The 16,590-nt window shown below is 34.8% G+C and overlaps 1 protein-coding gene across 17 annotated transcripts in view; it reads left to right on the top strand.

Annotated features, from left to right (window-relative positions):
- DGKB (diacylglycerol kinase beta) overlaps positions 1–16,590 on the top strand; it is a 402,831-nt gene that overhangs the window by 95,177 nt on the left and 291,064 nt on the right. For 13 of the 17 annotated variants that reach the window (XM_066991767.1, XM_066991770.1, XM_013183481.3 and 10 more), the window contains 2 exons: positions 11,209–11,285; positions 14,540–14,560. The exons of 1 other annotated variant lie outside the window; for it this stretch is intronic. In XM_066991767.1, coding sequence (XP_066847868.1) covers positions 11,209–11,285; positions 14,540–14,560 — 98 coding nt within the window. The remainder of the gene's footprint in view (positions 1–11,208; positions 11,286–14,539; positions 14,561–16,590) is intronic. 3 more of the 17 variants (XM_066991771.1, XM_066991774.1, XM_066991768.1) reach the window with 1 other exon arrangement.

Genomic DNA, 16,590 nt, shown 5'->3' with positions numbered 1-16,590 from the left:
TTCAGGACTTCATCATATAGCTTTTCTTCTGTACACTCAGTGAACTCTGAACACTCTGAACTTGTTTACTAAGTTCAAGTCACTTGACTTCCAGCCTTTTCACAAGATACCTCCGTAATTACACCTTTGTTCATTCACTGTAGTATGTGTTTTGAAAAGTCCTTCATCGGTGTTTTAGGGAAGAAGGTCTGTAGTACCTCTTACTCTTTCTAGAGACAACGCCCTTTTTAAATAGGACTATCTTCGCTATGACTGTCATTTGCTCAAAACAATCCATTTTATATTATCCCAAACTAAAATATAGTTATTTTTTCATTGACAAGGAGGTAAATTTATAGGGCTGTACAGATGAATTTTAAAACATTGATACTTGTGCACGGCTGAATCTGTGACAGAAAGATAAAAACAGCAACAAAAACACAACAGAGCCAGCATTTATCTTGGGGATACTGGAGAAAATGAAGCTAGTAGTGGGGAAGATGCAAATGAGAAACTGATGGGATAAAAAAAATGGAAAAATAATTAGAGGATAACTTTAGGATTAAACATACTTCTGAGGGACTAGAAAAAGATGACTGAAGATTTATTTATTCTTTTTTGTTTATTGTATTAGCAAAATAGGGAAGTCCAGAAAGTGAGATTATACAGTTAAGGAGATAATTTCTTAGGATGATTAAAGAGCTCTGTAAACTTTCTTGAAGATACTCCTTATCTAAATAATTGTATTACAAGACCTTGTCAGGTTAGTGCATGAAAATGTTGTCCTCTCTGGAATGGCACTGAGGACTGTTTGCTGTTATTCTTTGTTGTTGTTGTTTTGTTTTTAACATTAAAATGACATTGGGTAAATTCAGAAATAGTCCTTGATAGTAGGGTTTAAGACTGCCTTTATCAATGGACTACGTTATAAGCTTTATTCTTGCTTGTTGTCTCCTAGGCACGAAAAAACTAGTGTCCTGGATTGCTCAGTAGGCTAACTTAAACAGAATGGGCAAAGAATTTTCCTATTTGAATCTTGATATTAGACTGAAAAGGTGGAGAATTATATCATTAAATATCCCTAATCCCCTTCAACTAAGGCAGATCTAAAACTCAGGTCTAATGTATATGTAGTGAAAGGGAAAGGATTTGAGATGCATCAAGCAAGAATCAACAGAATACAGTTCTCTAGTAGCATAAACTGATTGTATGAGCTTTTCTTCATGTCCATGTCCTCTCTCATACTCCCTTTCTCAATTATTGTCTATTACGGTCAATATTGTCCATGAAGGCTCTTAAGAAAATTATATAAACTAGTTAGTTAATAGGAAAAAGGTACATAATATTAACAAAAAGAAGACTTGGTCTAACAACTTTGAAAAAAAAATTAACTGAACGGAACACAATGCTGACTTGGATGGAAATAATTTTTTAAATTTTGAATTCCACAGCTAGAAGATTTATGGATGTAGTACTTGAAACATATTTGTTTCTCAGAGCCTGAACATAAAACAGACATCCCAGAACAGGTTTGTAATGACAATTGTAAGATAAATGAGCATATATTAACTTTAGTTAATATGTGAAGGTAAAATATAAAAACTGAGTTGCTTTACTGTAGTAATGGAAATAAGAAAACTCCCACTCTTCCTAATGTATAACTAAGACGAACTTATAGCCTTATTACTGACCTTTATTTTATTTTCAAGACTTTATGCATTAGGATATTACAAGAGTAAGATTATCCCAGAAGTTAGTTTTTAGCTGGAATCAAGATTTCCAGATTTTACTGCACAGTCTATAGCCTTTTTTATTTGAGTTTTAGCTTTTGTTTATATCTATTTAGCAGTACACTTTTTTGTAACCTTATAAGGTAGCTGCATGTGTAAACATCTCAGTAGAAACAATCTCAGCATCAGTTCATGCCTTTGTAATTAAGCAGCGGCTGGGAGGCTGTGACTTCTAAGCAGTTGTCTACTTAGCAACCCAGTCCTATGGACAACATAGCTGAGATTCTTTTATTATTTTTTTTGTTCCCAATGACTAACATTAAACTTCTTATGATTTTTCACTCTTCTTTTGGCTAATGAGGCCTGTCAGGCAAATTTGCTTATGTGTTTTGGAAGTTACATGTTAGGGCAGATAATAAATGTAAATCAAAGTAACCAATGGGGACATTTCAAGTATGATTTTATGTGAAAATATGATGTATCCAATAGAATCCATTTAAAAACACTTTAGCAGCACCTGAACTCTACATCTTGTTTGCATTAACTCTCCTTTTTGCCCCCATAGCAATCACGTAAGTTCTTAGTAATTGGGCAAATGAGATAACATGGATATCAGTGAGCAAAATGGAATTCAAGACAAGGCAATATCTACCTCTTCCATAGCATTTAGACAGGGAGACAGTAAAGGGGAATTCAGGAATTAACAGTGGAGCACTGATTGTGTATATTTAAACGAAAAAAAAAAAGGTGAATTGCCTGTCTTAATGATTTAAATATATATTTAATGAGGAAAAGATGTGGTAGAGAAGATCATAGATTTCATGCTTTGGTCATCCAGTTTGTCCTTACTATTTCAATGGCTGCAACGTTAACAGCTTAGGCGATCCAGTGTAATAACTGAACTTAGAAGTAAATGTCTGCCTGTGTATTAAAAATATACCCTTTCTTTTTGTGACTTCTGCCAGTTACCAATTTTCTTGGCTGATCATAGGGACTTCAAATGACATGGAAATCTCCCCACCAGTTGGACACATTAAATACTTTTCCATGTTGCATAAATACATTTGTTACCAAGGTTTAAAAACAAACAAACAAACAAACAAACATAAACACACACACACACACAAAACAAACTTGAAAAAACTGAATAAATTCATGTCATACCTGCCATTGATATTATCTAGCATGATGACAAAAACATCTCAAAGTGTATTACATCTAGCTACTAAGTATGCTTCTCCCCGTATTACCTCTGTTTTTGCATTTTGCAGATGACAGCAAACAAAAATGATTTGGGAAAAATGAGCAGCTTAAACATCTTATGAAAAGAGGGCATATGCTTAAGAGAATCTAAAATGTTAGATTACTATGTTGCAAATGAGATGCTTTATAGAACCAAATACACTTTTGGTGGTATCTTGCACCACTAATAGTGACTGAGTATTTTTAGTAAATTTCCAACTAATAATTACCTTAATGGTCCTGAAACATATTTTTCAATTTTACCAGTCCCATAAAACTGAAATAACTCTTTGTAGGATGAGGGCCAAAGCCTACACTTCACTAAGTTTACGTTTGAATGTTTGTCATACTACTATTCTCATAAGACCATCACTTTGTGTTGTTTGTTAATAGGTGAAAAGATCCAGAGAAATGTGTACTTGTGTTGTTAGTTCTTTTACTTTTATGGTCTAGATATGTACTTGACTTTAAAACCTCTGCTTCTAAGAAAAACAGTAATTGACAATTGTGACCACAGGAGCCGCAGCTCTCATTTTTAAATAATGTTTCATTGCAGTAGTAAATACATCTTAAAATGGAAGATAGATGGGTCAGAAATCCATAAGACAAATAAAAGTAAATTGAGTTGGATTTCTCGTTTTAGAAATCATCCCTTGGTTTAGCATTTATATTCCCCTATTCATAAGATCATTTATTGTATGTTAAGAAAATTGCCTTAGGTGAAAGTCTTTTTTTCATGTGTGTGTTAAAATCAGGAAAAAGTGCTGCTTCCCATTTCTACTGAGCTAAAATTTCATCTCAGAAATATCTTTTCAGTATATAGGACATCAAGAACTGTCACTGCATAAACCTTTAAACCTTTCTTTGTAAGAGGAAGAGTAGAATATAGCTTCTAAAATATGTCTTGCAATGAAATGGACTTTAAGGCAGCCTGTTCATAAGGAAACTGGGGAAGGGAGAAGGCAAAAAATGAACAAAACAAATCCCCAACTGTCTGTGACACCTTATACTAAGGAGCTTCTCCCAAGCTTTTTAAAATAAAAGCACGTGGTCAAAAGAGGCCGTGGTACTTTGTAAAATGCATTGCCAATTTTGATTCAGCATCATTGAGAACAGGTGAAAGGTATTGATGTATGATTTAAGTTGTGACGTAAATTCTAACCCACAAGTTTATACCATCTTTGTATGTATTTGTATTTTATAACCCATTTTCCATTTGCATATTTGGAAAATATGTGGAAATATAAGAAACTTGTATACCAATATTCAGTAAGTGTATGTTGAAGTAAGGAACAGGGAGCTGACGTTTGCTGTTAGTGAAATAGGAAGCAGTAAGAGTAACATCTCAGGTAGAAATAAAGAATTTTGGGACTATCTACAGAGGCTTGGGAAAGTAGTAATTAATATTGTAGTGATTTATTAATTTTATTTTTAGCATTTTTTTTTATTTTTTTGGTTTTGTTACTTTGTAGACTACTAAAATATATCAATACCTACTTCCATGTTAGTTAAAATGTTTCAAAATATTTATAATTCCTGACATGGAGTATTCAGTATATTTAATTTTAGGCATGTGAGCAGTCTTACGCCATTTTCACATCATTTCTTTGATCTATTCATTTTTATAATAATTGAAAAAAAATCATATTATTTTTACAGATCTGTATGTGTTCAAATATGTAGGTACGTAGGAATGCACTGTATATATCCTGTTCAGTAATTTTTGAAGCCATAGTTAAAGTTTAGGTTAAACAGATAATGAGTGCAAAATTATAAATATTAGAAATTGCAAATAATATTTTAAAGTAAACATAAAAACAATTAATGTATTTGTTAAATGTTTATTTCAGAAAAAATACAAGTATTCTCAAACACAGAACCATTTCCCTATTTCTGCTTAAAATCAGAAATAATATATGATAAATTTCAAACCAAACTGATTTGATTCTTCTCTGTTACACACTTAGTGCTTAGAGCTAGTGCATGCAGTGAAATACATTGCCAATGGCAGCACTTCCTTAATTTAATAGAGAATAGTTTCATCACTATTCTTATGAGCTGGCAAGCTGTATCAGATATTGTGACCAGTTATAAATAAGCAGGAAATGAGAAAAAGGAAAGAAGGAGCCACAAAGTTACTGGCTGAATGTTTATATTAGTTTTCAGGCTCAAATAAGATAATAAAATCCAAGGGCTGGAGAGGTGTCCAGAGGCATTTAGTCTTTCCTGTTCTTAAGATAAGGTAGTATGGCATATTCACTATGTACATAAATACTGTATTTCAAAGATGAGCATTAGGATGACTTGCAATATTGTGGTTTTCCCACGTAATGAACTTAGGCTGAGGGAATGCTGTCCCAGGCCCTGAGGGAGCTGCTAGGTGTGACTATCCCTGACCTCCCTGGGGCTCCCAAAGCCCAGGACCCCATTTCAAAACTCCAAAAGCTCCCCCAGACCTGCTCATGGCCCAGGACTCCATTGTAGTCCCTGGGGCCATCAGTCCCTGCTGCAGTGACCACAGCAGGGCTGGTCTGCAGCCCTGCCCAGCCTGGCCATGGGCCCTGCCAAGATGAGCCCACCCATGGCCTGATATCTCAGTCCAGCCTTGGCATGTCCCTCTTCCCAGGGAGGTGCCCAATGCCCAGGGCAGGGGCTGTCCTCCAGCCTGTCCTGATCCTGGCTGGGGCAGCTGGACAGGCCCTGGCTGCCACGGGGGGTGCCACACGGTCTGGGCCCCAGGGAGCCCCCAGCCATCACAGCCCCTTGAAATGCTGAACCAGGGTGGCAGAGCTGAGCTCTGAGGATCTCTAGAACTCTTTCATCCTTAATTTTCTGAATATCCAAAGGCGAAAGAGTCCAGAATAAGCCAAATAAGATAGCTGTAAATCTGTTTTAAAATACTAGGCCAAAACCTTGCTTTATTTTTCTCCTTAAAATATTTTTCATTATGCCTAGCATTTACCTGCAGTTCCTTTCAAGTCCTGGAGTATGTTTTTGTCTTTTACTTAATTCTTCCTCTCTATGCTTTATTCTACTAACAGGCAAAACTTAAGTTCCTCTCTAGCCCAAATCCTTGTTGTTTGACATATACTTCTGTTTGAACATCTGCTGTAGGGAAGTGGAATTTGGTAGATCTTTTTTTATTAATGTGGAATAAAGTTGTGCTGGCACATGCTATTAGTATTACTGTTGTTCACAAAGAAGTCGTGATTGTCCGCATAAGTATCATTTAGTACATAGCAATGGATAAAATGGATAAATCTTTCTCCTAACGATGTCATTAAGTACTTCATAGTCTTCAGTGAAAGCAAAACCAAGAACAAAGTGTTTCTCCTAAAATCCTCAGGTATGATTTACCTCACAGCATTTTATTTTTTTTTAGAAACGTTATTTGATCCATTTTTAGTTGTTGATATGTAGGACATATCTGCTGACTTATATCTGTCTAATACTTGAATTTGGTAAGAAAATGTTTTAGGAGACCACACTCTGGGAATAAGTCACTATGTAACCAGGCTGCAGGAAACAGAAAAATTCTGCCAGTTTCTTCCTCACAATAACACATCATAAAGTCCAAGTTATTCTGCCTCTATAGAAATGACACATGCTGACATGGAGCCAGTCCAAAGCCATCTGTAGGTGAGGAACAGGGGGCCATTGCTGAGGCTGTAGGGAAAGGTGAGTGGCAAAGTGGCTGTGCTCTTGTGGCTAGTGGGAGCTCTGGAGTCAGGTGGCCTCTGCCACATAGGAGAAACAGCTGCTGGAGAAGGAGGAGAAGGAGTTCTCTGCAGCAGCGGCTGTTGTCCCCGTCTGCCTCTTCACCTTCCTCCTCAACTTCCCATTGCAAAAATTACTTGCCACCATTTTTTTATTTTTTTTTTATTTTTTTTTGGGCAGCATCATCGAGTTCTGTCTATGTTTGTAAGAAGCTTTTCGTTGACTGTTTGTCACAGAATTCAGTAGGAGAGTGATTTGCTGGAGGGCGTAGTCATTCAAATTCTTCAGTTTAAGGAATGTTACTAAAATCATTGATAGATGTGACATTGTGGCCGTTTTCAGTGCCACAATAGTTTTTGTGATATTAAATACAAAATGAAAAAGCAAACCAACCAACTAAAAAAAAAAAAAAAAAAAGAATCAAACAACATGCAAATTGAGCATTTTCGCATTTATGGTTTCAAATACGTGTTTCTTTTCTGAAATTTGCATCAAAAGACCACTTCTATTTCACAAATCAAAATGAGGGTATGACCTATATTAAAAGAGCTTTGCAGTGAGCCTGCAGCCATACCTATGGGAAATGTAGGACATATTTACCTACGAAGCTGCTGGCTTCTGCTCATTCAGTGTCAATCACCAGAATCTCTTACCGACACAGGCGTGCTGCTAGACTTTGAGTGATACTGGGAAAGACGTGTTAGTGGAACAACCTCTTTTTGTTGAAAGTGAAAAATTTTTACAATTTGGTGATGCATACAACTTTGTTAGAAGGCTTGGCCTTTTTAAGATACCAATGTTTCTAGACCGGTAAAGTTTTAGCTTAAGCATAGGCATTGCTTGAGCAGAACTATTACACTGTTATTTGTATATTATACTGCAGAAAAAAATGTACATTTATAAATGCATGCACACACACACACGCATTTTTAATATGCAATTGCATCCACAAAAAAGGAAGAAAAAATCCACAGCAGAATAAGAATCTGTAGAATTGCAATGACAAGGGAGTGTTGGTTTTTCCCTATCCTTCTCATTGGCTTAGCTATCAAGCAGGACATTCAAGTTTGGGCCATGGCTTCATGCCATGCCTGAAAAATTGTATATTGAAGGTTGCAACATTTCTAAATTAAAATATGTAAATAAAAATCTCAATTTTATTATACCGGTATGGAAAATCTCTAAAACCTCTTTGGAGCTCTTATGTATAAATTCTGAAATTGACTGTTATGAGACCAGATGTTTGCCTGTGATGTTTTTTTTGAATTGTATAACCACATCTGGATTTATAAGAGAATTAATTGTAATCCAGTCCTTGTCTACTAGTCTTATTTTCTCTTAAATTGTGGTTTTAAATCCACTGATTTATGCTGAGTTTTGTATAAGTCTTCTTATAGCTCGTTCATTTTTTCTGTTTTTACACTTTTCAAGAATTTTTCTGGGAGGATGTAGAGACAGTGTAGAGAACTTGTGTGATCTGGGCAAGTTTTCTTACTGTTTGATGTTTTCCATTTATGGGAAAAATGGTGCACTGAATTCCAACCTCAAATGAGTGCTTAATCTTCCTCATCTAAAGCTGAGTCATTTTTTAAAATGAATCATAATTTTTAATGTGGGCTAAATCTTAAATGGTTTGCAACTGGTATGTAAATTTGTCTTCAGTTATAAAAAGTATCTTTGTTAGAACTGAAAGGTAGTTAAGAAAAAAATAGATACTTCGAAACTTTGCATATCTCCCCATTAAATATGCAGCTTTATTATTTCTGTTGTCATGGTTTTGATTGTTTTGCCTTTATTCTGAAGCAATACATTAACCCATTAATCTCATTTGTATATCAATTGTTTTGAAGTCTTTATTTAAAAAATAAAATTTCTGCAGCACTGTGGTGAATCCTACTACTTTTCTCATTTGAGGCTTCTGTTTATACCACTGTTTTCCAGTGAGCATACAGATGATTTTGATCGGACTAAAAACTGAAAAGGAACCCACAGAATTGCTGGTTTTTCCTAGTTAGGAAATTTAGGAAAAAATATTAAGGAAAAATCATGATTATTTCTGTGTATAATTTCTGGATTTTTTTTTTTTTTTTTTTTTCTGGACAGCATTTACTTGGCTTTTTTTTTTTTTTCTTGGTAGAATTAAAAACATTTTATTGGATTTTATTTTATTTTATTTTATTTTTTATTACCACGGAGATTTCCAAGACACTAGCTCTTGTGTCTTTTTTCTTTAATTTGTCCCAAAATATGAACAAAACTTGAAAATTCGTATGGTTATCGTATCTTGGTCAACTTATTGAAGATGAAACGTTTATAATGCTAGTTCAGCTATTAGAAGCTGAGTAAGGAGAGTTAATTTTTTTGAGGAAGGTTGAAGACTAACCATACTGAAGATTATCCTTTGGCATTTGACTTAAAATATCAATATTTCATTTTCTGGTGCTTAAAAATACATACATGTATCTATTCATGTTAGTTTGAATACCACACTGTGAACTGAAAACAATGGTTGAATGAATGCAAACAAAAGATTGTGAAAAATGGATCTGCCTTGGCTGTGAAATGTGCAGCATGATGCTTGTAATAAATACGGCTCCTGTCCAGAACACCAAAATCTCTTGAAGAGTTTCTCTGGGACAACCAAAGGAGGAATTACATCCACAAAGCCTTTTTTCTTGACAAGTATTTCAAGCAAGGAATGTGCTTTGCCTTTTGTATGACTTCATTAAGGCAATACGCAGGAAAAAGGGACGATATGTGTGTTGTTCCCGGAACAGAGAATATTTTGTGTCTTAATCCTGCTAAACTAAAAAAAATATGAGAAAGTTAAAAACAAAGATTTAATTTATTCTTAGTAAGTAACATAACACAGGTGTTTGCTTTTAATTGCAGCTGCATAGGCGTAGCATTCATGTAAAGATGACAAAAATATGAAATGAAAGAAGTATGGTCATTTTTTACAGTTTGTCTTTTTCACATAAGCAACAAAAAAATAATAAAATTTGCAGTATTTCAGATGACAGAAATAAGACTATAGATGACTATTTATCAAGTAAATATTTCCTGTGGCTGCCCATGAAACCAGTGAAATTCAGTTAGTTACAGTTGACAGTAACATTGAAATACATCTGATTAATGAAAATAAACTATTTTATCAAGGCCACAAATAGTCTTGGAAGTTTTAATTTAAGAAAAGATCATAGCGATAGACATTGGCAAAAAGCTATGTGTTACAATCGAAAACGGGATGGAGGGGGGGCAGGGAGAGAAGGGGAAGTACCCAGCAACCCTTAAAACTGAGTTTTACTGGTGTGCCATGTTTATAGCTGTTACGAACTGTTACAAAGCTATTTTGCAAATCACCTGTTGTCATGTTTTCTCCTTCCAAGTTACATGATTAAATGTACATTTTACTGCAATTCTTTATTTTGATAATGTAGTTAAAACAAACTAATAACAACAACAACAACAAAAACCGGGAAGATTAGGTCCTAATATTTGTAATTTTAAGTGTCCAACTAATTGCTCATGTCCTGTTCATATTCCACAGTCTTTGTTTTTCTCTTTTCTTCCCAAGATTTGCTGTAGAAATAAGTGTGTAGCCATTAACTACACTTGTTTTCTTTTGCAATACATCTTCTGGTTCATGGATGACTGGTTCATGGTTTACTCCAGTGTTGTGGCCATTATGCACATTTGGCCATTATGCACATTTGACCATTATGCACTCAACTACTGCATTTTAAAGACAAAACTGAGTTACATCTATTCTTGCTGTATTGCTGAGATGCTTATGGTGGAAAAGATCATTATGTGCATATTTATGTGGTAAATGAATCTGAGTTCAAAGGTTTTATGTAGTGGTTACTTATTGAAATAACTCTTTCGTTATTTTGCAAGTTGACATTTATAAACAACAACAAATGGAAAAGTAAAGGTGTGGAAACATCTATGTGATTTGACATAATTGTGTTAGACAAAGCTTGTCTGAAAGTTACTGTGGTAGAGTATCTTGGAGGTCTACAAAAGCTGGGGTTTCAATAGCAACATTTGTTTTCTGTGATGTGTTTGCAAAAAAAGATTTTTCTTCAAGTATGGCCTCTATCTTGATATTGTCTGGCTCCTTTGACAGTTCCTCTACTCACTGGCACCTATGCCAGAGGAGATTTAGTAGCACTGTTGAGAATGAGCGTGTTTGGTAGATGACTCAGGTTTCAAGGACAAAAAAAAAAAAAAAAGTGACTTGAAAGAAACAGTCTTTGCAAACAACTCCTTCGGAAATATGCTACTTAACAACAGTTGGAGTAAAGAGTATTTCTGAGCATTCTGTGTTGACTTGCTGTTTTTTTACTATTTAGTCAGAGGGTACATTATGTTCTCATTTTCTTCCTGCCTGCAGCTCTCATACAGCTAGAGAAAATTACTGATGCACATTGAGAAAAGCTATTAGCAGTTTTGTTGTTGTTTTTTTAATTACAGCTCATATTATGTAAATCAGTTTTCTGTATTTTAATTTTCTCTTTCTTCATTCTTCATCTAGATTCCACTAAGAAAATTAAGGATGTCTTAGAAGAATTTCATGGCAGTGGTGTGTTAGCAAAATATAATCCTGAAGGGGTAATTCTTCTTCTTTCTTCAATGGTCGGACATGGTGGGAAAAATGTTTACAAATGTTGTAGCAAATATAAGCATTTAAAGTAGAAGAAATTTTATACGTCAGTAGTTTGGGGTAACTGAGTCTGTTTTGAAATAAAAATATGAATATTTTAAAGAACTTAAAGTTTATAAACAATGTTAGACACATCTACTTAACATAATAAGACATAAAAAAAAACCTTTAAAAATAACCAAAAACCTTAAAAAAAAGTTAATTTGTTTTCCAACTCTTTTTAAGGATGAGAAACGTTAAGCATGTTTTCATATCTTAGACGAATGAAATCTGCTATTTTTTTTGTGTGTGTGTGTGTGTTGTTTCTGGTAATGGGATCACCTTTAGAGGGATTTATTTTTCTCATGTTATGAAACCAAAAATTCAGCTGAAAGTGTGTGCATGCATTGTCACTACAGACTCACTACGAGAGAAAATATTCTGTTTTAAATGATAGCAAAACATAGATTGTTTCCTTTTGAAGCCCTCAACTACAATTTTTATCTGCTTAACACATCAAAATGTAGCTAACTAAAAACCTGCTTCAGTAATGTTTCTAAATATGCTTGCATTATTCAGAGAATTCAGAGTAGAAAAATGTACTGACAGTTATGAGCATGACTTGATCCTACATCTCAGGATATGAAAGACAAGAATTGTTGTTAAGTAAGGCAGTTACAATCCGTTTTTGGTTTTTGAAATCTTCAGTTCTCTCTCATCATACAATGATTTCAGTTTTGTGAAGTGTAACCTTTTAAAGTCCAAAGTAATTGTGTATTTGTATGTTTAAATAACATGTTTTCATGTAGGTAGCACATCACATTATCAGTATTTGGTATTAGTTTAAATTGGTATTTAAAGTGTTGAGATTAGTCTCACAACTAGCAGTCAAATGGTCATTCCTCCAGTTTGAGGGTATGTGGAGGTTGAGTCCCAGTGAAAAGTGATCAGTATGGGCAGATCGGACAACTGCCCTGACTGAAGCCGGGTGAATTGGCAGAATTTGTGCAAAGCTGAAATTGTTAAGCATAGTTGGTCCTGAGCCAATTCTGTGCCTCTGTACCTGTCCTGGAGCTCTTCATCTTATGGTGATTTGCTTGCAGCATCCTACCAATGTACTGAAACATCCAGGGATTATAGAACAGCACAGTGTCCAAAACAGTGATGAGGATAGAAGGGGAGCAGGGAACACAAGTCAGACAACTTGCTGTGGTTCCACTGTCTTCAGCAGGGATCAGGCTATTCACTACTACTGGGCAGTGTTGGTCCCAGGCTAAGCCCAACACCTTTTTCGCTTTGCTGCTTAGTGCTTAGACTTCAGGCAATGCAACAAAAGGAAAACATAGCTAGTAGCTACTTTGGATCTAGTAGGATTTACTAGCTCAGTTTTCATGTCATAAGCTGCTTAACTGCAAGCAGAGCAGCTGAAATTTCTTCTGCAGGTGAGTGAATATTCCAAGTCAAACAAACTGTCCTTACACAGGTGTGTCTGTGCCTTTGGCATGCATTCAACCTGCTATGTAGAAAAGCTTTTTACAGGAAGATTTGAGAGTTAATTGTATCAGGTCAGACGAGAACCCCTGTATCGGATATGCTATTTAATTTAAGCAATTGTTATCCATAAATCAAATGAATAAACAAGCAACAAGAACAACAACAACAAAAATCCTAAGTTATTTTAGTGAGAGATACAGGAGATGTCAAAACTTTAATGATCCAGGTGAAATCAGTCACAGAGCAACTTTTCTCTTCTATATATTGTAGATAGCACTTTGAACTTTTAAACACTCTACTTCTGTTTTGTAGTTGTGTTTTGTAGAGGATACCATCATGTTTCCATTTTACCTCTATTTCCTAGATCATTGTCTCATAAACACTCCAAGTATTTTTCCAGGCTTGTCAATACCCTACAAAAAGGTGGTGTCAATTTTTAGACTAATAAACATGGGGCATAGAGCTTTGACAGATTTTGCAGTGCGATATATTTATGTATTTAAGAAAAAGTCTTAAGAACTTGTTTCAAGCTTCTTACTGCTTAAAGGGTTCCAGCATTTATTCCACTCCATTGCTTCTTTATTGCTTTTTTTTTCTTTTCTTTTTCTTTTTTTTTTTTCTTCGTTTTTTCCTTTTATATCACAAGCTGATTTAATGGGACACAAATAGCAAAAGAAAAACCTATTGATATTTGAAGCTTGTTACCAGAAGTCATCTGGCTTGTTTTTCTATTATCTTATATCTTGTTGAATGAATGAGTTTTGGGTTTAGTGGAAATGATGTATCTGATTATCAGAAGGTCAGAACTATAGGAAGCTTATTTATGGTGCTTTTACTCTCTGCAAGCTTTCAGTGTAGGGCAGATTACTGAAACATCTAAAAATGCTACTCAGCCTTTGCCTTTCCATCTTTTTTTCTATAATTAGTGTCAAATATGTAATTAAGACTGGGTTTTATACCTGATGTAAGACACACAGGTAGGTTAACATCAGCCTGCTGGAAAGCTATTAAAGTAGTCAGGATACTTCTAAGAAGAAGTGTTCTTCAGGGTACTTATAATTTCCAGAGGTGCTGGGGTTTTTCTAAAGTGACTTTGTGGATGTATCAAAGATTCTCTTGGATACTCTAGTTTAGCAAAAGTCTGTCACAATCAATGTAATTTATGCAGAGAATACCACTATATTCGCCATTTTAAGGTAGTACATCTGACTGGGAATTAGTGACAGCAGTTTGTGAATAAAGTAGAAAGGTAGAAAATTAATCCAGTGTCTTTATTAAAAGGAGAACAAATTGTTATAAACTAAAGCAGCCTGCAACAATGACTTCTGAGATGGTGTTTGCTAGTGTTTATCACTGCATTCATTTCTGATTAACTTGTTTCACCAACAACCATTCTTGGCAACCAGCAATTTTTACTTAATTTTTTTTAAGTACACAGGGTTGAGAGAGACTAACATTGTATTTACTTCCTTATCTTTTTCTTGGATGTCTGTCATTGCACGGTTAAAAATAAATTGCTTGCACTCTCTAATCAAAATTAGAATGCTGACCTGAACCATTTTCTTGACGTATGTGCTAATGTAAGATGATGATATTCTATCTTTTGTCTTAAGCCTGTTCATCTACATTACTAACCTTTCAACCAAATAATTTTTATAAAAACAAAGCCTAAGTATTACTATACTGCATTAATGTATATGTCTTCTTTCTTTTCTTGCATGCATTACAGAAACAAGATATACTTAATCAAGTAAGTAATCTTAATTTGATGGTTTTTCTCCTTTTTTCATGCCTAGGAACACTATTTATTTATTTTTTATTTTGTAGACCATTGAGAAGTCGTTTATTAATAAATACTACCTATGGCAATTCTATCGGTTAATAGACAAATAATTAAAGCTGAGAGCAAAGTGATTAGCAATCTATTATGATAGTGAGTTTGTAGCCCTTGCAAGAGAAAGGGTTAAAGAGCTGATTGTCAACCTAAGGGTCTACTGAGAAGCTTACATAGTCTAAAAACAGGTATAAAAATACAATGAAAAAAAATGCTAGGAAAAAAGGACTAATCATATGAAACTTTTGTTGTTGTTGTTGTTGTTTTTAATGACCTAATTATTCTTCCTTTGTGTAAAAAAAAAAAAAAAAAAAAAAGCTTCTGATCTCCTTTTCTGGGGAGGAGACAGCTGGAACATGAGAACAATGGAAAAATCAAGAGACTTAAAGGATTAGTTTTGTAGGAACCCCTCACTTTCTAAGTGTCAAAGGCCGGCTGAGCTTTTGGGTGTATACTGTCAGGAGTACTCCCTGTTCACAAAAGGACTCAGTTTTCTTCAGATAACCAGTATTACTATTTTAGTAAGTTGAAGGAGTGACTGCAATGTGTCCTGAAAGAGAAAACGCTCAGGTTAAAGCATGGTATCTTGTACCAGACTTGAGACTAATCTCATTATTATTTTTGCTAATAATATTGTAACAAGAAATAGCTGAATACTCATAGAATCAATTCACTAAACCAAATTTGGGAACTTTTGCCAAAATGGAGAAAAATCTGAATATTATGCTGGAAAAGTTTGATGACATTATGGAATGTAGTAAATAGAAATGTAATGAAATGCTCTAGTGCAAAGCACAGTGTGATGTGCCCTAGGTGTAGTGGTACTGCTAGATAAAGAGCTGAGTATGGTCTCTGATTACAGGATTATTGCAAATCATCACTGTGGTTTGGTCATGAAGAAGACAAACAACATCACTCGAGCATTGCAATAGTATTCCTGTGGCAATAGTGGTCTGAGAACAAGATGAGGCTTTTAAGAATAGGTAGAGTTGTTAGGCCAATTGACATAAGTGGAAAACTAGTTAGACTTTCAAGCACACAGAAATATAGATTAAAAGAAAGCTTTTTGTGCTGTTTCCTCCAGCTACATTTTTTGATCTGTTAGAAAATATTAATTTGCTGTAAAGACTTTGCCTTTTTATAATATATAAAGCAAATATTCTAGTACAGATAAGCAAACATTAATATTCTTTAAAAGGGTATAGCAGAGAACTCATCTTTCTGCTTTTAACCAGTGTATGTGCCACAAGGTGGGACAAGCTGAACTCACATTGGAACTAATTTACAAAAAGGTTGGTAGGATGTGAAGAATTATAGGAAATCCATTATATAGGAGAAGCATGTCCCCCACATATAATCATCTGAAGACTTATGAAAGGATGTTTTATCTTTCTAGCTACAAAAGAGAAAGTTATTAACTTGTGAGTATCACCAGCAGAAAACTCTTTCATTCAGACACTGGGTGCTCAGCGTTCTTCTGGGTTTCTGAGCAGAATTTCTAGGGAAACAGCTTCCTGGATACCTAGAGAGTTGGGAAGTCTGCCAGATGGAGATGCTGGCAGCCTGGCTGTGAGCTTGCTTTCTGTGGAAAGTGTTGAGGGCACTGAGATGTAAAATGTTTCAGATAGTTAATTTCTGTTGCAAAACTGTGCAGTTTTGAACATTTTTAATGATCTTTACCATTCTTCCTTTTCTCTCCTTTCTTCAATCTGTGCTCATGAATTCATCTTTCCCTCCTTGACATCTTAGTTCTCTTTTGAAACTTCCCCTCTCTGACATAAGCTCCAGACATTTTTCTTCTTGTCTTCCTGTTTTTTTGTATTGTGCAATACCCTATGTTAAGCTTTAGGAGCCTCATACCGCTTTCATTTGCATGGTATCTATTTTAATTCTCATCAGTTGTTAAACGGCTAACTCAAGTCTATTTGCAATTCTGATGGATGCTG

Source organism: Anser cygnoides, chromosome 2 (assembly GCF_040182565.1).
Source record: "Anser cygnoides isolate HZ-2024a breed goose chromosome 2, Taihu_goose_T2T_genome, whole genome shotgun sequence".
NCBI lineage: Eukaryota > Metazoa > Chordata > Aves > Anseriformes > Anatidae > Anser > Anser cygnoides.
This window is presented reverse-complemented; position numbering and strand designations above follow the sequence as displayed.